Consider the following 24,000-nt stretch of genomic DNA (forward strand, 5'->3'; position numbering starts at 1 on the left):
ACAATCGGGGTTCTATATAAAGTGGCCTTATTCTACATTCGTTATATGACTCATTACATTACAAAAAAACTAAAAATACATGTAACTGGCAAATACAATACTTATTTAGGTATTAATAACAAGAATAATGATAAGAACTAAAGGAGCACACCACGCAGCCAGGTGCTGGAGATGACATTTTCACTTCATATCTCGTCCAGCTGCCGTTTCTCTTCCTCAGGCATGATCTTTAGCCCCAGCTTCTCAAAGTCTCTGTTGAGCACCTGATCCGGACGATTCTTTGACTGTGTTGCCTGTGGAGGGCATTTCGAGCAACGTTCAGAAAAATAAAATCACAAATGTGTAAATACTCAACAGACAAATATCCCACACCTCACCTTTTGAGACGGCAACAAGGAAGCGTGAAGAGTGAAGCTCCCGCCTGCTGCCAAGATTTGAGCAGCTTCAAGTCTGTCGTCCACCTGGTGCAGGTGCCATGAACCCTCTCAATAGGGAAGGAAAGGGACAAACAAAGCAAGTGACCATGTTTCATATCATTTTGAACACTGATGAATATAATGCAGTGTCTTCTCTCCTCTTACCTCATCCCTGTGCTCAGCAGAGCAGCCACACCTCGACCGTGGCTGCAGTTTTGCACCATAGCATCCAGAGCCAGATTCACCTGCTGAGTAATACCCTCATTTTAACTTTGAGCCAGTTTGAGCTGCAGGGCACTTCCACTTAATTAGTGCTCTTTCTTCTTGTCTCTCATCTTTTGGAGGTGTCACCTGTATATTCAGGAATCAACATCACCAGTGAGAGACAGCAGTGTGCACACACCAAGGAACGTGTTGGCATATAATGTTGAATGAAACAAGTTTGTTTAATACCTCGTCATTGACGACTACACACACTCATGACACGCCTCATGAATGACACAAACACCCTGACTACACCCACACTTTAAACTGCCACAATGAACATCAAGCTTACATGTTAAGCGTAATTTTATACTCCATCTAAATGCTGCTTCAAGTCAAGGTTCAGCTCACAACACTTACTGGCTTGCCACTGAGGTTCTGTATGATAACTCATCTAGTGTGTTAAAGTCAGACTAACTAGTTGCTTTGTATCACCCTGGTGTAAAATGAAGCATAATGCAGTTGAGAGGCAGGCTATCTGCAGGGTGCGTTACTGGCTCGAGCTCAACTTTTTTTTATAAGTTGCAATCTTGGCACTGCAGTCACTGGCTTTGTTCATATTCCCCAGAAAACAGCAACACATACTGTAGCTGTGATAACGAAGCAAAATCTGTGAAAAACTCAATCGTAAAAAGTTATCTTGTTAAACAATCACCAACATCTGTCTTTTGCCTGTAATGGGAATGGACACAAACAGCATTTACTCTTGGGTCATACAAACTCAGCAGTAGATGTGGGGTTTTTATCAGCTCCAGCTCCGCTCGGCAGGAGACGGATGGAAACAAGACACCAGGGTGAACGCGCTAATTAGAGAAGACAAGCTTTCAGTTCTGTGACATCAAACATGACGCAGTTTGCAACCATTTAAAAAACCTGCCTGTACCAGCTTATTCTGGTGTAAAAGAGGTAGATGTCGCTGACTTGGAGGTTGCTGGAATGCCCCAGGTCAATAGCCTCTCTTTGTTCGGGGAGCTTTTGGAGGAGTTGGAGCCAAAACCTTTACTACAGGGGTCTGGGTGCAGGATGTGAGTTGACGTGAAAGTTCTCCACTTTTTCCATGATAGCCTCAACCTCATCTTCAACCGTATGGCACCTACATCCATCGACTACTTTCCTGTCTGTTGAGATCAACGGCAAATTATCATCATCTAAATGTCTCCTGGGTTTTACCCAGGTAAAAGTGTGAGCAGCAGGCGATCACAGAAATTGAACCATCGTCACTCACTGTCTTCAGGCGAACTTACCATTTCCAGTGGTTTTTGCCTCCAACAGATGAAGACGAGAAGCTCTTCTCCTGGACAGAGGAACTGGTTGAGGAGGATGAGAAAGTGGAAACAGGGTTCTAATCAGAGGAACGGCCTCCAGGAAATCAATGTATAGGTCAATTTAAAGTCCCCACAGGTGTCTTGTATGTGTGGTTTCAGATATCTTGAGAAGCTGTCGAAGTGTGAATAACACAAACCATTGAAAAACTCACTTATTAGGAGCAGAGGGATCGCCCTGGAGAAATACCTAATTTCTCTGAGCTGTGTGTGTGTGCGTGTAGTCAGGGGGGGAGGCTGTGTGTGCAAAATTGTGTTTTCCATAATTGCTAACAACAGGTGGATTGAGTGAGTGAGGGGAATTTTTATTTTGCTCGAGGGATGCAAGGCTTTCTCATAAAATTCATTATGAAGGTTCTTCCTTTCTTTCTCTCTTTCTCACCCACATATCACATTCACATGGACGACTAATGAGCGATTAGATATTTCCTGCATAGAAGAGATAATTGTGCTCAATTCAGTCTTTTGAAAACTGTATTTTGGGCTTCGTAACAGCAGCAGGACTATAACTCATTTATTATAATTATTTGTGATAAACTGATTCAAGTTGTGTACTTTCGAACTGAACTCAAAGAATTCTGCCGTCAACAATAACAGTGACAAATTTGTACCTCAGCAAAACACTTAATATTCCAGGACACAGCACATGGGTTCGTAGTATTTGTTAATTGAGATTATTAAGATTCATGTTATTGTCCAAGTTGGAAATTAGCCTTTTTTAGTACAAAACAATCAATAACAACAAATATGTCCATCTACCACTGAGTATTAGGAAAGTAGAAAAGAAAAGGATCTCTGGAAACTTTCCAACACATTTGATACAGTCATCGTTTCCAGTGCAATTACCAATTTTTCAGACAAATATTTTTGAACTAACCTTATGCCAGAACTTTTTTTAAGTGGGAGAGGGGAGGAAGCTTACACAGCAGTATTTTGAATCATTTCTCATCCAACAACAATCATTTTAGAACATAGAACAAGATGGTGAATATCCCTTGTATGTGTGAAGGTCCTCTGCACTAGCAGATGTCAGCAGATGTTAGCGACCACCAGCGGATGTTAGGGACAGGGTATCTTCAGTTGTGTACCTTAGCGTGTTTCGGCGGGGGTGGATGTGGGTGGATGTCCCTTACATCTTTGGGCCCAGTTGGGATCTTTCCTCCTGATCCAGAATCCATGTTCCTGGATAGTAGTTCAGAAGTTTTACCTGTGAAGATTCTCTGTGTGATATGAGGTTAACTGGTCTTGCTTGAAGTTTCCCAGGCTTTTGGATCTGAGGTGAAACATTTTTAAGAGCCTCACAAAACACTAGGTGCCTTTGATTCATGCTTAAAAATAGTTCAGTTGTTCTACTGTTCCTGGGTCTATGACAAATCTGGGCAGATATACGAATGTTTCTGCTGACAGTACAATCAGCTACGCTCTTGCCACAAGTCTGTACTTTAATTAATACATTTTTAAAAAAGGTTTTCTTTTTATCTTTGTTCAAATAGAAATATCCTGCGTCTGCTTGTTTTGTTTGATTCAAATCAGATGTGGATCAAATATTACTTTGTACAAAACCTACACTAATGAATATGAGAAGAGCGGCTGAGATAAATTGAGTGCATGTACAAAAATGTTTACAATATAAAAAAGATGGTCGAACAAATGGACAAGGATTGAAAAAAAGAAAGGAAGGAAGGATTCAGCCTTTGTTGAGAAGAGGAGGTGTGAGGTGGAATTTTGACAGGAAGTGGCGGGACAAATGAATTCCTGGATGTGTGGAGACACTGAGAGAGGAGTTCCCCAGTGATGTAGTGATTCTCCCTGTGGTTTTGCCACTAATGAGAACGTCTGCATCAGTGAAACAGATGGCGTGAGAGAGAGAAGGCTGAAAGAGATGGCTGCCTGAGAGGAGAGAACAACAAGGCTCAGAGAGATGTGTAAAATAATAAAATGCAGTGAGTGGTTTGAAAACAAGGAGGAAGATTGCGATCAGAGTGGTGTTTTCCACTCACAGAGGGCTCTCTCACACTATTCAAAAACAAACTGGTTGAGAAAATAAAATTGTCAAAAATAAAAAAACAACTCTGTCTTTTCTTTATTGCATTTACTTATTCATGTTGTTTTTTGCTCCTCTCCTCAAGGTGCCAATGCCCAGCTCAGTTTGAAGGGCCTGAGTGCCAGCAAAACAGACACGGTTTCCACGGTAACGGCTATGCCTGGTTCCCTCCCATGATGCCTTGTTTCGAGAGTCACGTGTCGATGGAGTTCATCACAGATGTGGCTGATGGACTGCTGCTGTACAGCGGTCCCTTAGCCCAGCTGCAGGCCTGGGACCACGAGGACTTCATGGCTATAGGTAAGAACTTGATGACACGTCACACCTGACTCTGAATCAAAAGTCCTCACTATATGAGGACAGCTGTCACTAAGATAAGATGTAGAACGTGATTTATTACTAAGTTTCAGTGTGTAGGATTTAGTGGCTTCTAGTGGTGAAGTTGCATATTGCAATTTAAATGAACCCCCTCCCCTTACCCTTCCTTTCCAAGCATGTAGGAGAACCTACAGGGACCTTCAGGTTCCGTTAATAAAATGACCCTTTCTGGAGCTACTGTTTGGTTTCTCTGTTCTGGGCTACCATAGAAGTAAGACTGTGCAACATGGAAGAGAACCTGTCCTTATGTAGATAGGAGAGCTCATTCTAATATAACAAGAACGGAAAGATTATCAGATATTTTTATGAATTATGAATATAATATGCCATTTCTGTTATTAGATCCCCCTAAATCCTTCACACTGGACCTTTGAGTGAAGGTTTTAAGTAGGTTTGTCCGTGGAACAGAAAATTAGTCTGGGGCCAAAAGCTCAGATAAAGAGGCAGAAGAAGGAGGGAGACTATGTTTACCTCAACTGTATCTTCTCAGTCTTGGGGAACTGCAACAGCAGCAGTGCATAAATTACACACCTGGCTTCCCTGCCTTATCTGGTGTGTAAAGCATTTTAGCATTATCTCAAACTTCACTGGTTTCAGTTTCAACAACACTTGACGGAATGATGTGTTTTCACACAGTGTAATAACAGTTTTTCCAAAGAGGGATTCTGACCTAACAAGTGGAGCTTCTGGTCATTCTTACTGTAGGTGAGATAAAGAGTGGCGGCTTTGTGTGGGAGGACAGCTCGAAACTGACAAAGCAGAATATAAACAAACTGCAGCAGTGATCCCCAAGCAGGAATGCTTGTATACCTGGGAAACATGGATAAAGTGGAAAAGAATAATTATTGTGGTCACACGACTTTAGAAAATGGTGAATTTTCAGAGCAGAATAATTTAATCTTGGAGGACACTGGAATTCAACTTGAATTAACTTGGCATGTACAAATGTATACCGCTGTGCTACTCTCTCATATGACTGGCATCTTCAGAGAGGGAGGTTGAAAAGAAGAACAGCAGGTGCAATAAAGAAAAGAAGAAGCCAATTGAAAGTCAATTGCGTATGTGGACATCATGAGTAAACCGGAGAGAGCCACTTTAACTCTTAAAGCCCCTCTTTCACTGAAGACTCTGAAATGTTACAAGACAGGAACAGGATCCATCTCAGGTTTAATTCCCTGTGTGTATTAACTTGCCATGGCCTGGGGATTAAACAGTGACAGTCTCTCTTACACAATTGCTCCTATTGATCTTATTAAAGCTGACATCCCTATGCATTTTGATGTGTTCTACTTAGATTCAAACATTTGTTTCACACAAATGCTTATTTAGAGAAGATGAATGTGAAATGGACGGTCAGTCACACACACACTCCTCCTCCGGGGCAACTAATCACAATGATACTGTGTATATTTGAGTTCTTATTAGAAAAATCTGAAAATATGTGTAGACTGAGCTTTGGCAGGTTTACGTCTTCTGCTCTTCAGGGAGAATGCTGGTCTTTTGTGTCCGTGGCGATGCGGTTGAAACTTGAAGACAATAAAGCTTGTTGAAATGAGGGCGGCGGGCAGGCATAATAGACAGACAGAAACAGAGAACAAAATGTCTTGTACATCTCCGGTATATTTAGTGTTTTAATCTGAGAGTCTCACGCCTCCTTGTCTCTCTAGCTTCTTCTTCCCTTGCATTGGGCCTCTCCCTTGGGAGAGATGCTGTTGTTCCATCACTGCCAAAGTAATATGTGTGGGAGGTGAGGTCTGCCTGGAGAGCTGGACGTGGTGTGCGTGTGTGTGTGTCTGTGTGTGTGTGTGTGTGTGTGTGTGTGTGTGTGTGTGTGTGTGTGTTGTCACGATTTATTCCTTTGGCTTTGGCCAGTGTCAGAGGATCTGGGTGCATCTGAAAACCAGCCAACATGTGTTGTTGGATCGTAAAGAGTTAACACGTTTGTTGGTGGAGCAAAGGCTAATTTGTCACTGCTCAGATTGTAATTAGAGTCAGGCTGTACATATTTAGAGCTCTAATTAACTTGTTTCAAGGTTCACCTACTGCATGTAACGAATCCACCGCCAAGCCTCGACTGAGCTTAATATAACTGCATTAAAGTGTGTTTGTGTTTGTATGCAATGCAATCAGTGAACATAACAGTGTTATAATGATATGCAGAGTGCGTTTTCCAGTGTTTGAAGATGGAAACTGCTGTAATTGCTTAGATCTTGGAACGCAGAAATACAACTAAAGCAAGGTCCAGTAGTAAAGGCACTGTGGACCTGCTGTAAGGCCCCAAGGCAAAGCTCTGCTGCTCCGCTACTGCCCCCTGTGTACCACTCTCCCTGCATTGTTTATGTAGCATGTAACCTGTCACTTCCATGTTCCAACGAAGCCCAGCAAACTATAGCAGTGTCAGTGTTTGCCCAGAGATCAGGGACTACAAACACAAAATCTGTCTACCCAGCCATTGGAATAGGGCATTCCAGACGGCCCTTTCCAGCTGGTCCTGGGGATCCTGAAGATATCCCAGTCCAGCTTGGATATGTAATCCCTTCATCAAGTTCTAACTCTACTGCGGGGTCTCCTACCAGTTAGGCGTGGCCAGTAAACCTCCAACATAAGCTGTCCAGGAGGCATCCTGACTAGATGGCAGAACTACTTCAACTATCCCCTTTTGACATGAAGGCAAAGCGGTTCTACTCCGAGCTCCCCCCACATGTCTGAACTCCTCACCCTATCACTGAGGCTGAGCCCAGCCACCTGATGGGGAATACTCATCTTGACAGCTTCTATTCACAACCTAGTTCTTTGAGTCACTACCTAGAGCCTGTGACCGTAGGTGAGGGTTGGAACGTAGATCCACCGGTTAAATGATCAGCTCCTTCCCCACCACAATGGTTCAGTACAACGCCTGCATTATTGCCAACACCATAATGACCTACCTGTGCATCAGAGGAAATTCAGTTACTACATATTTGGTCAAAACTGAGTTTTAATTTGTGTTCACCTCCTTGACTATTTTATCCATTTATCGATTATCTATTCTGCTTATTCTTTGAGGGAGGTGGATTGTTATATGGTTTGTGTGTGTGTGTGTCTGTGTGTTTGTGCGTGAGTGTGTGTGCGTGTGTGGGTGTGAATGTTTGATTGTGCGCTGTAGAACTAGTTCTCACATTTATTGCACAACGACTGCTAACTGGACATAGTAATAGGGCTATACATCAAGTGACAATTTAACCATTCATTAAACAGTGGCTATAGCCTGAGCTAAAGCTGAAAGTTGTTGTAGTTATTGATCATATCATATTGAGTGTCTTAAACCTATTACCGTGTGAAGTAGTATTTATTTCTCTGTAAAATATGAATAGTCATCTAACATGCTTTTCTGTTCCTATAGACTGTGGACTGTAAATTACAATCAAAGTGAAATTAATTCTCTCAAACAAACAAGTTTAAATGGGTTTGAAAGCTGAGAGGGCACGTGTTGTTGCAGAGGGGAGTACCTGCATCTTTAGGAAATAATTTTATTTATTTTGTAACAGCCCCTATCTTAAAACTTGTTATTCTCAGCTTCACTGCAGCTTCTATAGATATACTGCATTCTGCTGTTAGGAGTCAGAGAATCCGTTATGCTGGACCAACACAAGCTGGTCCCAGGTTTTCCTGTGGGTAAAATAGTTTGTGATACTTCAGTGGGAATCAGAATATGGACCATGAAAGCACAATCTTAATTTGAAATATAAGAATAAAAGACCAGATTTGAAAATAGGACCTCTCTGTAAGACTGGTTGGAAAGATTAGTTAATAATACAGGACCACTTTCTTTCACATTGTACTTTAAATATGCACATTTCCTGAATTTGCAATTGATTAAAATACCAAAACCAAGTGTGCAGTAAAGCTGTTATTTCTGGAGGCCTGACGATTTTGGACTCTGGGCAGTTTCCACAGACATATTATCTACCCTATAAGTGCAACCTGAAGTGAATACACCTGAAATGTTGGTAGTGTAGGTTAAAGCTCAATCTGATTGTTTGTCTGTAAACGGTTATAGCAATAATTTTACCAATCAACTTGGTTTTGTCTTTAATATTCATTTCGATGTTTTCAGATACTGATATTTGGATATTCCATTGATTAAAAAGTAATTATCCTTCAGGACCATCATGAAACATTTTCAGAACAACAACCACACACACACACACACACACACACACACACACACACACACACACACACACACACACAATTGATTTGTTTGCTTGAACACCTAATCCACAAATCCATTCAATATACTAATATTATTAAAAAAACATATGAGGCAGCCATAGTCAGGGATGAACCTCAAACACAGTTTTTTAATAAAAAGGAAAGTGCAGGCCCCATATAAGACAAATATTAGATATAGGAGATAAGGACTGAGGACAGGATAGCATTGACTGTACTGTACGATGTATTGTTGACTGAGACACATACAAATAAAGGTGTGCTGTGAAAAATAATAATGAAATTATTCTTTCAGTCAGCCTCACTGTGCTTTTGCACTATGGAGCTGATAAAATCGCGTCCAGCAGCAGAACATATAAGGGGCAAAAGTTAACAAGTACTTGCATGCCTGTTAGATTGGATAAAACAGTGAGCCACAGTAACAGTGAACCACTAATCCAAAGAACAAAGTCATAGATATTGATGATGGTAAGGTCACACTGAGCTTGTTTTCCTGACCAGAATCTTAACTTATCTTCTCAAAATCGACAAAAACAATAACTTTTTGATTAAATGGGATGAGGGCGGCACCAGGGAACAGGAAAACATTGTTTAACCTCAACCTAAAAAAACACAGCTTCAAGCATCCTCTGTGTGTTGGACTGGTGCTTTATTGCATGAAGAGTCCGCCAAAGCAGGACGACAACCAAATCAAAGAGAGAGTAGAACCAGAAGGTCCCCCCCCAATGTATTTGGCATGAGAGCTGCACATGATATGATAGTGTAAGACGCACAGCAGTGTATCTGTTGTTTGGCTTCAAGTGTAAAGTGTAGGTTAACAGGCTGCTACAACACACTACACACAGGTGTTTGCAAGACAGAGAGGTGGAATATGGATCTGTAGGAAGAGAGGCAGGAGAAGAACACAAAGAAATAGAAGGTTGCTGCGAAAGAGACTGTTGTATGAAGCTGAGCTGATGTGAAGTGACACATGATAATTCACAGATATAACTCCATGATTTTAATTTCCGACACGTGGACATGTGTGTGACTTTGTGTGTGCGTGAGACAGTCTTCACCTTGTTATTAAACCTTGTTAAGAGATGTTGCCCATTGAGCCTGAGATCATATTCCCCAGTGTTTTACACACACACACACACACACACACACACACACACACACACACACACACACACACACACACACACACACACACACACTCACAGACACACAGACCTTCAGCTTCTTATTGAGATGCTGGTTTGCTGTTCCAAAGCCGCCCACTCATCCGCCCTTTATCCTGCCGCAGGGCAGCTGTACCAAGCCAGCCCTACTGTGTAGGGCAGAGAAGGTGTAAGACACATGCACAGACACACACACACACACACACACACACACACACACTTACTGCCAATGTAGCTGTGCACTTTATCCAATCTGCAGCCACTCGGGAGAGAAGATTACATGGTTATAACGCAAAGCTTGTGTGTGTGTGTGTGTGTGTGTGTGTGTGTGTGTGTGTGTGTGTGTGTGTGTGTGTGTGTGTGTGTGTGTGTGTGTGTGTGTTTGTAAGTGTGTGTGTTTGTAAGTGTTTGTGTATATAAGGCATAATAATACCCATACCTAAGCTAACCTCTTGTGTTCTAGGTAAGACCAGAACATTGGATGTTGTCTTAAATCCATTTATTTTCACCAGCATGTCAGTATTGTTTATCAATTTGTGAGGGCTTAAATTTCCATAAAGACATTTTGAGCTTAGAGCAGCATCTTTGTTAAGTCCAGGGTCAGTTTGTTCCAAGCCAACCTCCTGTTACACCTTCTCATGCACGGAGTCCATCCACATTCCCAGAACCCAACAGAAGAACAATGTTTCACTGAACAACACAGCACATATATTACTATACATACATTTCATTCACGAGTGTCAAGTCACCTTTCAAACTGTGCGATCCTGGTGTGCAGCCGAAGCCACAGCAGCAGTTCTACCAGCCGATAATGATCAGGAGCTGTGTTAACTGTCAGTAAATCAGTCCTTTTGCTGTAAAGTGAGTCTGCTGTCAAAAGAGCATAACAGAATGCAAATACGCAGCCAAGCCTTCCAGCACACTGTATTTGCAAACTAATTTCCAATTTCAACTACTAGTGCTTAAGAATAGCTAATAGGCATTTACAACCAATAACAAGTCAGGGATGCTCTTAAAATTTCTAATGAATATTCAGATGTTTGTTTAAAGCTGCTGCTCCACCACAAGGCTTACACCAGTGATGTCAAATGCATGAATGATTGTCACTCTGTAACCAGAGGAGGGGATTTTTGTCTTCTTAATGTGTCCATAAAAGTCTGGTTGCAGAGCTGGGAGGATTAAAACGGATGTTATTAACATGTAGCTTGAGTCCAGTTTGTGTCAAGATCAGATTTAGTTGAAAACTTAACATGCATCACTTTCTCTAGGTAAATCTGTGGCCATGAAAGTTTGCAGTGAATGCTTCTTGCTCCCATTTTGACAATCCATTTTTGACAAGGCGCTGTCCTGACTGTCCCACATCTTCTCTGACTGGCATTGAGTTTGACGCTGTCACGACCACCTGCCATGGCCTCTGGGGGCGTTGGCCACTGATCTCATCTGTAATATACATACAGTGGGTATTTATACCTCCACTACGATCAGTTCAAATTATTCTGTGGAAGATAGATCATGTCACCATGTAGTCATGTGTGCAGTCAAAAGTTTGTATACGTATTATTTTACTTTTTGAATGTTTTCCTATGGTACGTACTCTGTCACCTGACAATGAGGCTACATGTGCAGAGTTTGGAATTCTAAAAGAAAGAATTCACAGCATGACAAATCAGCTCTGTGTAAAAAATATAGGTCTCCTTTTTAAATATGGTTGACTAAATAATAATTACGCAGACTAAATAATCTCAGTAAATTCCTAAACGGAGGCTCATTGTGTAACATTTCTTGTACAGAATGGCCCAAATTTCAGACAGACACTTCTCTTACTTGCGTTGGCAGCCCATTAGCCTTCCTTAAAAGAATATTGTGACATTTTGAGAAATATACTTGTTTGCCGGACAATTTCTTGGCAGTTGCAATGACTTTCTGTTGGGTTGCCAAGCAACCGGGAGACCTTGGTTATTACCAGCCAAGAAATTGTCAAGCACATAACCTTTTTTAAAACTACAAATTGTCAAGTTGTGCAGATTTAATAAAGTCTTACATTATCTAATGTAATATATTTTGAGGTTGAGAGGCCATGCTTCCTGTCTTGATGCTAAGCTAATCGGCTGCAGGCAGCAGCTTCTTATTTAGCTTATATTATATAAGAGACGTTTCAACCTGCTAACGTCACATGTAATGAATTAGCATGTTCACCATAAAGTCAATGACCTTCATTGCTGAATATTTACTCGTTGCTATCCAAGTTTAAACAAATATTTTTGATTAGTAGAAAAGGGCGTAATGTTGCCGTGCACTTTGACAGTTCCATCCAAACTCCTGGTAGTACATGCACCAGTCTCACCTGGCATCACAGCTGCCTGGCCTGATCAGCGATGTCGCACTTTGACCTCAGTTGTATTAGTGAGATTGATTGGCGCGGTAATGACTTGTGTCCAGGGAGATCAACAATGAATGACAAACATGCCTGGAAGCTTTAGACCTGCTCAGAGGTGCTTCAGCAAACACCCACACGCTCTCTCTCGAACACACACACACACACACACACACACACACACACACACACACACACACATTCCTGCATGCAAAGACCACCAGCCACAGGCCAGTGCTTGTCCAATCAATAGAGATATTAACAAGACAAATTAAATTGTGTAATTACAAGACCCTTGCAGAATGGACAAAAGGTTTGCCAGCAGGGGGTCAGACAAGGACTGGCAGGAGTGTGCGTTTTAACACTTCCCTTGAACCAAGAGGAACATGGCCTCATCATTTTGAACAGCAGGACATTTCTCCATATCAGAAAGGAGGACAGAGCGATGAATACAGAGCCCGAGTTGAAGAAAAATTGATCTAGCGAGCAACAGCACACATGAACAGATTCACTTTGGCATCATACATATTTTCCACTGAGCTGTTTCTTGGCAGTGCCCCCCCCACCCCGCTCTCGCTCCTGCCCCCCAGCTTTGCTCTGCGATGGCTTTCAGATAGGAAGTGCTGCTGGATGCGGAGATCCAATATGCGTTGGCTGCGGGGCTGGCTATAGTGAGTTGACAGATCGTTTATACAAGGGGCTCTCTGCTCTGCACTCGCTGCATCACCTGCTGATTTGTACACAGGCTGACTTCTCCGGGCATTAGCGTGTATGTGACTGGCTCTCCGGCTGTGTGGGAGACGGGCGGGTACGTGTGTGTGTGTGTGTGTGTAGCAGTATGATTTGCAATGCTGCTTATGCGGTCGGCATGCTCACGGTTTGACTCCTGTGTATCCCCACGCCGTCAGGAGGAGGAGGACATTTTTTGATGTTTAAGAGCCCCCAACTCTGTGGGAGTTCAGGCTGTCCATGCACACAAAGCATACACATTTACTCTTCTCTCTCCATCTCCCCCTCTCCTTCTCTCCTCTTGTCTGTCTCAGAGTAGGAGGTAATAAATTACGTATGAGGAGCAGAAAAGAAGCCTGGTCATGTGGTGAGCTCTTTAAGAGCAAAGTCTTGTCCTAACCTTTGTAAACCCAGAGCATTTAAAAGGAATACTGGCCCCTGCGAAGATGCAGCCCTTCGGTCCGTCAGCCTGTTTCATTCCCAGCAAGACCTTTCTAGCTCACCTCACATTATAATTATTTCTACTTTACAGTTTAATGTAACTCTGCAAATGATATGAAAGTTATCTAGAAATCTATCCATAGATCCTTTTCATTGTGTGTCCTGTTTTGGTGTCTTTTCTACATGCGTTGGCTAAGAGGAACAAACTTCTGAGGGACAAATCCTGAAGCAGAGGTCTTTCACAATGAAGACTTCTAAAACGCTAAAACTAAAAGAGCTTGACTTTTTGATTGTATTCCCCTGAGTGTCACTGCTGATTGAAGCCAGAGCCTTGCATTGCAGACAAAAGGTTTTTTGACCAGTGGAAAAGGGGCTTAAGATTGCCCTCACCTACTTGGTGACTCATTGTTTGAATGGTGCTGTTCATTCATTAGTGCCCACTTTACTACAAGTATAGGCTCAGCTTTCCTTGCGAAAAAAAAATGTTGTTTTATAAAATGGAAGTTACATACTTACCATTCATATTGCCAAATCATGCATAATAATCCAAGGGGTTGTTTATTTTATTTATAAATGTATAAGCAGGAAGCAGCTTTCTGCTAATCATATACAGTGTGTGTCAGGGAGTGACACAAATGAAATGGGAAATGTGCTGCGTTGATGAGGGAGGAACAACTGAGGCAAACATGTCTCAGAGCTGCAAACAGCTGCAGAGGATCGGAGCATACAAACAAGTTCCCTGTTGACCTGCCGTGTCTGGCTCAAGCCTGACCTGCTTACCAAGGTCAGTGGTCAGGGCAGATACTGAACCTACAAATCAGATTGATGATGCTAACCTTTACTTCATAATAGTTTTTTTCAAACCTGAAAAATATGTTTGAACACCAAATCTCTGCTTTACACTTTATTTCAAGCTCTATTGATCTGTGGCTTGTAGGCAATACATTTTCGGTCACATCTTTGTTGGTTATAGTCTCGTCTAGGTTCTATCTATCTTAGAGGTTTGACATGTACGAATAGAGCTGTTTTCAGACATGCACTGAACTTGGAGATCCTCTGCAGTTTCTCTGGAGGAGTTGTATGTGTGAACACAAATGTCCAAGTGAGAGCCTCCGGAGTTTCTGCAGACTTTCTCTGCCTGGCCCCTTTAGTATAAAGTCAGCAGAAAGTCCTGGGGACTTTTGTTTGAGAACACAAGAGGAAAGAGCAGATGGCAATGTCTTTGTGCTGTAGACTAAAATACGTGATCTCCGTAGCAGATCCTGCCTCTGTCTGCTGCACTACCCCTCACCACAATCACTGCGTTGTGAATGTGTGAAAGCTCAACTGCAGAGATAGTCCAGACCCAATTCTCCGGAGTCCCTCCACAGGACATGTCTCAAAATGGCTTACCCTGGCTGAAGGGGTTAAACATAACAACCTTTTAATCCATATGATTATAGCTGCCTAACATGATCTGAGTGGTTTCCCGTCACACATCTCTTCATCTTCCTTCCTGGTTAAAACAAAGACAGCTCTTGGTAAAAAATCTGCATCTCTGTTTTCCAGCTTTACTGCAGAATCAGCCTTGATGAATAATTCAGGCTCATAACATCCTTTGTTTGAAGCAAAGAAACATTTGAACTTACACAGTTTTAATTGCTGCAAGCCTGTTTAGCTCATTAACTAAAAATAATATGAAAATGAATGACTCACATGAATCAAGGACTGATTCACTCTCATTTGGTGAAATTAGAGCCCCAGAGCATATCCTCAACTCAGATTCTCTCTTTCTGTGCCTCCTTCATTTGCTTTCAGTTTGTCCTCTCTGACTCACACCGTCCTTATGTTCTCTATTTCTGATGTGTTTTGCCTGCATTGCTTGTTTCTCATTTGTTTCCCCTGCTGTCCATCATGCCACCTGTCACCTCAAAACTTGGCCTTCCTCCCAGCTTTGTTGTAAATCATACTTTCTCCTCGTCTTCCCTCTGTAAGTCTCTGTTCTCTCCTCTGTTCTTACTTTTCCTCCGTCTCTCCTCCACATCTCCCTCTTTCCTTCCTGTGTCACTTTTGACTCTTCGAGCTCCTTTTTTAAATGCTTTCTCTTCTTGCTGCTTCACTTCCCCCTGTGCTCCTCCTTTGAGACCACTGAAGTCTATCTTCATGTCCCAGGATAATGTCACGTCAATCTTGACAAGAACGCTCCTTAGCTGTGCCAGATGATCAGCTGGTCATTCTTCCTTTTAACTTTGTCTGTGTGCGAGCGCAGCTTTGGGCACGTTTTCTGCACATGCCTCCATCTAGCACACATGTGTATGAGTAAGCACATGTGTGATAATGTCTTTTTGTGTCAGGCTTATGCAGGTGTCCTCCGTGGCTGTGATAGAACTGCCAGCTCCGACATATCTGGCTGCCCCAGTGCAGGTGGAGAGGGAGGGTTTGGGGCGATAGTGTTAGCATACATACTGGGGTTCAAGAAGAGAAAGAAATCCCCCTGAGGACGGAGGGGAGGCAGCCGGAGGAATGGAAATTGAAAGAGTGAGATGAGTGACATAAAGAAGAAAGAAAAGGTAAAGGGCTCCATGAGGGACAGTAAATGGGAGACAGGAATTAATGAGGTAACCAAGATTTTGAGAGAGTGAGGTAGAGCCTACAGATGACAACGGATAAGTTAAACAAAGGAGGGAGGTTTTGGATTGAACTGATTTATTGAATTTACTCTGTTCTTTTGGGTCAATTATCTGGCTTCTGCCAATATATTAAAATTAATTGGATCATTCCTGAAGTGCGGCAGCAGCTCATCTTGCAGCTGGAATAGGCTGAATCAACTCCAAGGTAATTGAGGAAAAGCCGAGAGGCAAAGAGAGGCTAACAACAAACTTGCGCTCGCTGTGGCTTAAAAGCCGACTCTGCCGGGGCATTTTACCTGTATGAGCGGCAGAATAATGAAGTGTGGGGGCACTCATCTCAAAGACACGTCTCAGCTTTGACAAGGCAATTAGAGAGGAGCAGCATCTCATGTAGTCAACAGCACCTAATTTCCTGCAGCTCAACGTGAAGACGTAGTTAGATCCATCATAAGAAACCCTTTGACGAGGTGGTGAAAGTGTTACTGCACACAAACAGCACTTCTTGGTACATGTCACAGGAACGCTTGACAGAAAACAGTGGTTCCATAAAGGCACACTTGAAAAGCAGAATGTCAGTAGAAAGCGTTTGGGAATTATTTGAAAGCAGCACAATGTAAAAATGTCAGTTACGGTGAAAAACTTCATGAAAGAGTGAAGCAAGGCAGGAGGTAAAAGAGAGACAGGAGATGAAAGAGCACTAGGAGGCAGACTGACACTGCAAGGAGTTGCAGCAAGAGGGATGACGAAAGCTCAGATGGAGCCACGCAAACCGGGCACACACACACACACACACACACACACACACACACACACACACACACACACACACACACACACACACACACACACACACACACACACGCAGTAGATTGAAGAGCAGTAAGAATTTCTTTCTGCCTCTTTCGACTTCCCACTTCCACTAACTCCACCTAAAGCACTAAGCCGCCAGAGGCCTTGGTTTACAGTGATTTTAGAATAGCTAAGGAGCGTTGTTTGGCACAATGTAGAGTGGATTCTGAACATTTACCTGGATATCTTAATTTATTGTGCAACTGTTGAAGCAATGTTCGATTACTTTAGCACTTCTCTTTGCTGGTACAGGGATGTTTGATTCTGGTACATTTTAAATGTGCACTGCCAGAAGTTTGAGTATTTCAGTATGATTGCATGGACCATTCAGTCTTTTACAACCAGACCTATAGTATCTGGAAAGGTCACCATGGCCCATCATCATTTTCCTCTTTAGTTAAAAAGCTTAGGCTTCTTTTTATTTCTGTAATCAGTCACAATCAATCAATCTAAGGATGCAGCGACAGTGCCCCTGCAAACTGCATCATTCATACGTCTGGAGGTGATCACTATAATTACTGTCAGGGATAATACAACTCAACAGTGTGGCACCCAAGGTTAAAATTCAATTCATTTTCTGAATAGAGATTTTTAATGATCGGCCATAATATGGTAACTATCCAAGGTAAACTAAACCACATGTTTCAAGATTGTGAAAGAGAAGCCTCAAGTCCACAAAATATAAACTGGTGTCCAGGAGGAGTACTACACTACCCACAATCCTCATTGGTATTGTGTTACAGCAAAATCTCTGATTAGTGGAGCTCGCTGTTACCATGGAAATGGTTTCCACAATTGCGAAAATCATGTTGGCTACGAAAGGCATCAATGGGACCATTCAGTATCACTGCACTAGGTTACTACACTACACTATATGAAACACATATACATCCATACATGACACAAACTACAGGATAATGCAACACTATATTAGCAACAAGGGTAAATTCAAGAAGATGTTTGCTGAACGTTGTTGGAAAGTTATCATTCACAATGGATTATGGGATGCATAGTTTCTCTTTGAACCCTAAAATTATTAAGTACACAGTCTTGTACCTTTGGCTATCTTCAGTCTTCCAATATTCTTTATCAACAAATGTTAATGAAATTGATTCAGCTTGTAGCCATCAGTAGAAATGAATGAATCAATCAATCAATCAAATTTTATTTGTATAGCCCATATTCACAAATCACAATTTGTCTCATAGGGCTTTAACAAGGTGTGACATCCTCTGCCCTTAACCCTCAACAAGAGTAAGGAAAAACTACAACAAAAAAAAAACTTTTAACAGGGGACAAAGAAGGTAGAAACCTCAGAGAGAGCCACATGTGAGGGATCCCTCTCCCAGGACGGACTGAAGTGCAATAGATGCCAAGTGTAAAGGAGAACATCACCAAGATAAAGGTTTTAGCAGCATTGATGAGGGTAAACATTTTGAAGCATAACTGAAGGTCAATGAATTGATGGATTAATGTCATTAATGGTCAAGTGTCTGAGGAGAAATACTATATATCGAGCAGTCCTGCTGCAATCATAGTCTATGGTCAGCAGCCAGCAAGATCATGATCCACCATCAAGATCGGATGCCACTATAGTCCACAGTCATTGTCCACTGCCGCCATTAGGATCCATCATCAGCTGCCACCTCGGTCGTGGTCCACCACCATTATCTGATGCCAACACGATAAAGGATCTGCCGTTATTATCATGATCAGCAAGCACGATGCAGAATCCGCCATACTGGATCCACCATTACGATCTCTGATACGCGATCCACAGATCCTAATCCATGATGTGGCCACAGCCGCGGCCCTGGATCTGCGGACGATATGATGAATACGATATTTACTTTCGAAACGGCAGCCATTCTAAAAGTGGGCGTTAAAACTGTAAGTGATGGCATCTGTGTGATGCCTTGATGCAAATCTTCTTTCATTTTCGGGGTGTAGGTTGCAGCAGAGGGTTTTTTCCCATAGTGACTGGGATTTTGCAAAAAAGGTGGGAACAGGCGGGAAACAGAAGGCAGGATAATGCTGCAGTAATACTGTTGTTATGCTGTCACAGGTGTGTGTTTATGGAGCATCTTAACCACCGCTTTGGAAGCAGCTCAACCAAATAACAATCAACGAGCAGAGCTATCCGTTTTATAAATGAAGACAAATGTCACAGTGCAGAGTTTTGTCCCCAGTTTTAACTGTTAAATTAAATGAATTCTCATACACACACTGCTCCCAACTCATTTTGCCAGATCAGGAGTTAGGGAGCACTCAGAATGAAACAGGAGAACAAATGCTTTAGTGGAGAATGAATACTTAATTCTGGCAGTGGGAGTGTGGGAGTATAGCTTCAGGGTGTCACTGGGGAAAATTGGGAACAATGAGCTATTGGACATGAGCTGTGACGGCCTATTATTATTTTTAATTGAATACAACCAACAGAGACATACTACTAGGCTTGACATAAGCCATAATTTCAAAATAACATAATTACAATGTTTTTATTTCTGAATTCAATGCAGTCACAGTCGTTCTCATATTCCTTGACTTGAATGCAAATGCATCACTCTCTGCGGCTCAGACTTTTCCATGAGTTTACTTTTTGTCCTCAGTGCCACAGACTGTGGACTGATGAAAAAGTGAAACAGTTAATGAACAATACAGGAAAGACTTCAAGCCACTGCCATGGGGGACGGCATTGGTCAAGACAACCTCTGATGGTCTGATGGTGGCAGACATTTCATGGCAACAGGAAGAAAAATTCTTATAATTGTTCAAACCTCACAAAAAATGACCCGGGAGAATATATGACCGCTGTGGAACCCAGAGGAATAAAAAGGTCCAGAAATTGAAATTGAAAGGTTGTGTCAGTTCTGATGAAGTCTCTAAACAGAAACCACAGATGTGGGAAGTTTGACGTCACTGCAGCCGCCACCCTGCACGTAATCAGGGACAATAAGACGTTTAGCGTTCAGTGTTACAGTACGTGTCTGCGTGAACTTTCGAAATTCAGCACGCATGATGATGGATTGCCACTGCCGGCCGGTAGGCATGCGCTCCCATAATTCCTTACATATGGTGCCGAGCACGCAAGCAGTCTTAACCACTTCATTAACTTTTAATTTCCCATTTGAGTAAGTCAGAAAATAGAGTGTAATACATTTTGTCTGACGCCTGTTGACTGCCGTGAGATGTGAAGACAAAGGCTACATCGTGACCGGCGCTGTGCGATAGCTTTGATTTACAGAAATTGTCAGTTTGTGCTCTTTATCGTACAAGCTTTACACATCATTCAATTACATGGCATCTATCGGTTACATTGGTGTCAGTGCTGCTTTAGGAACCTGAACACCATGCACCAAACACCTGTTGTCAACAAACACAAAAAGTGTTACAACCAGCCTCTTTGATAGCTGCTCGCAAACCTCAACATTTCCTAAAACTCAATGATTTCAAAGAAACTAATCTCACCCCCAATCCTCCCTGTCCTTTCCTTTCTCTCTCTCTCTCTCTCCCTCAGAGCTAATAGATGGGACCCCCACCTTGAAAATCAACCACGGCTCTGGCACAGTGGTGCTACAGTTGCCAGGCAACGTGAACGTGGCAGACAGACGCTGGCATCGGCTGGATGTCCGCAGCAACAGCAAGGTGGGTCACTTCACCCATTTAACACCAACCACCATCCAATACGCTTCAAGTCTATTCACACTGAGCTTTACAGTAGGATGAAACACTTGTATTTTTGCCCTTCAATTACACATTTTCATCATTACAATAAAGAGTGTTTTCCAATGTTAACCTTCTTTTTTACTTCAGCTGACTTTTAAATAGATGTGAAATGGTGAGCAGTGCAGAATGCTATTCATATAAACAGCCAAATTGCTCACTGATTTAAGAAAAGCAATGAGGGTGTGTAAGTGCTTTATGATCATCCATGAGCTGAGAGAGAGATCAGGTACAGTGCAGCTTTTGTTACCGGTTGGTCCTTTGAGATACTGTCAGCATTTTGAAACTTCTACCATAAAGACGCTACTACTGACATGCTTGTGGATGAGGCAAAAAACTGCCAATACACCACTAACACAACATGGGTGAGGTGAAGTGCACTGCATGAACATTCACCACCGTGAAACACAGGCAAGCCTGAAGTTGCTTCTTACAGGAGCCTGATATCCTGCTTTTGGTGATATTTTGTGAACAGCCGCGGACAGAGCACCACTCTGGACCTTAGGTTGATATGGACCAGGGGTGGATCCATGGGTGGGGCCAGGGGGCACTGGCCCCGGCTGAAATCTGAATTGCCTCTTGTCGCTGTTCTGTCAGTAGTTTTGTTGTGTGTTTTTTTAAGAATAATATGTCACTTACTAACAATAACAATTTGTCGACCAAGGAACAATTTTGGCTTTACTCAAAGCTACTGTCCCATTTTTTAACTGAACCTTCAATGCAAACAATGTGATCACACTTTTGTCCATTGAAACCTTACAGCTGGATTTTCAACATTATTCCATTCCATGAAATCCAAATACCACCTATTTGGCCCCATGCAAGCCCACTTGACACACTAATTTCCCAGGGATCCAAATGGGTAAGAGGTTATTTTCTAATTTAGCATTGCAGATCTGTCTGGTCTGTGCCGTACAAAGGGAGACAGTAGTGGCGAAAGTGAGACGGATGATTGCAGTGGACCTCCTTTGGCAGTCTCCACCCAGGATCATTCCTGCTGAATTAAATTAGAGTGAAATTAAGCTCATCTTCATTTGACTGAGCGCCGCCCAGAGCTCTTCACCTCCAAGGACGCACACGTTACCAGTGCCTTACGGTTCTCGTTCCTCTTAAATATCAATATCAATGGTCCTATTTTTAGTTTTTTGATATGAGGCAGGCTAAAGAGCTGCGAGCCTTGCAGCTTCACTTCACAGAGATTAGGACACTAAAGCAGCTGGAATGGCTGCATCTCAACCTTGTTATGGGGAAATCAGCCCAACGTACAGCAGCTGAGGACCACTTCAGTCAAAAGCACAGGGCTGAGTCACATTTTTGTCAGCACTTTTTTTATATATTAATAGTCAACACCATCAAAAGCCTCTTTAAAACATAAAATTGAATTATTACATCGATGTCACAAATGAATTGGCTTCATATAGCTGCTTACTCAAGGACCCCTAATGTCAACCCCCCTTTTAAAAACCCACACCCTACACTACATAGGCTAACCATTTTAATATAGGACTTGTCATCAGGAACCTTGGCTTTCCACTAGACAGCCACTGAAATGTGTGTTTGTGTGTGTGATGGGTGTCCTTTACCAAACTATACTTAAGTACCTCACAGTCATTGCCTCAAAAATTGTCTTACTAGTTCTGTTCATTACATTCATTTGTTAGATTTCTTCCCAGTGAAAGAAAGCAGCAGCACCATGCGGGGAACCTTTTTTCTCAGTGTTCTTTTTTCTCAGAGAATGAGAGCAGTGAGATGAAAACACAGATGCACTTTGAGCGATACAGAGACATTATTCAGCATCGCTTGAATACATGAAGACATTGAGAATTTTGTTATTACAACGGGGATTATTCTGCATCACAAAGGCATTATTCTGCATCACATGTGAATATGTTAATTTGTCCTCAATAATCAGCAGCAGCTTATCTAACCTGGCTGCGTGACGGGCCTGAGATCAAACACGCACAGAGGACGGAGCTGCTGTCTGGAGATTTACTGTGCAATCCGGCAGCCAGGAGCCGCACCACACACATACAACAAAGTTGAGCAATTAATCAGATATTGCCCAAGCAAAACATGTCTTTTTATGTAAATCTCTAGCCCTCTGATACAATGGTGACTGAACTCTAGAGAAGATCTGCACTCAGTCCACCTTTTGCGTCCGTCATGTATAGAAACGTCATCAACACACTTACTTACTTGCTCTCTCGTGGTCTGCTGTGTTCTCACATGGGCTCACTCGGACATCAAACTCCGGTGACTCTTCGCAGCAACTTACTCAGATATTTGAGTTCTCACATTCAGCCTGGATAATGGCAGGAGATCATCCTGAGTTCAGTGCATGTCTAAAAGCATCCTAATATTAGCCTTTGTGTCATGACACATGTACTGTACCTCCTGTTGATACATACACAACCACTCATGATACCGCTTGTCCTTTGAGGGTCACGGGGGGGGCTGGAGCCAGCTGACATCGTGCGAGCGGCAGGGTACACCCTGGACAGGTTGCCAGCGTAACACAGGGCTTATACACAGGGCACATACAGACAAGTAACCAGTCTCACTCACATTCACACCTCTAATTAAGTCTCCAGTTAACAGATAGTGGATGTCTTTGGACTGTGAAGAAAACCCCACAGAAAACCTGAAAACTCCAGCAGGCCGTCAGATTCTAACCTACAACCTTGTTGCTGTGAGGTGACAGTGCCAACCACTGCTCCACTGATCTCATTGATAGCTTTGTTCAAGTGAAATTAAAACTTTGAAGTGACATACATATGTCATTTTGCTGTATAGAGTAAAAGAATATGCTTTCAGCCCCAAATAAGATTGTTCAGTATCCTCACTCCAACAGCTGTTTCAGAGAGTTTCCATCCATGAGTCTACCATATCATAATCATGTCAGTTTAGAATTGCCAACTATATAATACAGGGTGCAGCGTAGGGCTCTGCGTAGGGTACATGTCTACGCATAGGTTACAGCGTAGATTCAACGGAGGAGCATGAATTGGCCTTAATGAAGCGGTAGTGGGAACAGCACTTGTCAATAAATGGCAAGTGCTGTTTAGAGAGTTTGTGTCATCCAACTTGCACCAGCAAACAGGAACAGAAAAATAAAGAGATTTATGATAGGAATACAATAAGGTTCCCACATATGACCCTGTATATTTACTTATCATAAGACTATCATGCAATGTACAAAGATTGACTGCTCAGGGCTCTTAACTCATCCTCCTATGTAACTTTAAAATGTCTGATTGTCTAAGATATTGCAACTGAAACTTCTGCTCTTTGGACAAACAGTGAAAACAAGTTTCCCTGGCTCGTATTCGGACAACATGTGAAAGCTTTTTATCACAGATGTGAAACAAGTCTGTTCATTAGTTCTGTGTATTCTCTCAACTAAGGACTAATGGCCAGGACTGTATGCCAAAGCACACACACACACACACACTGAGTTGTTAACCAACAGAGAAACT

At 42.4% G+C, this 24,000-nt stretch overlaps 1 protein-coding gene across 1 annotated transcript in view; it reads left to right on the forward strand.

Annotated features, from left to right (window-relative positions):
• Positions 1-24,000, forward strand: part of si:ch211-186j3.6 (neural-cadherin) — a 286,707-nt gene that overhangs the window by 201,343 nt on the left and 61,364 nt on the right. The window contains 2 exon segments of the mRNA XM_035162307.2: positions 4,132-4,346; positions 20,319-20,446. Of these exon segments, the coding sequence (XP_035018198.2) occupies positions 4,132-4,346; positions 20,319-20,446 (343 nt within the window).

The sequence above is a fragment of the Hippoglossus stenolepis genome, chromosome 1 (genome assembly GCF_022539355.2).
Source record: "Hippoglossus stenolepis isolate QCI-W04-F060 chromosome 1, HSTE1.2, whole genome shotgun sequence".
Taxonomy (NCBI): domain Eukaryota; kingdom Metazoa; phylum Chordata; class Actinopteri; order Pleuronectiformes; family Pleuronectidae; genus Hippoglossus; species Hippoglossus stenolepis.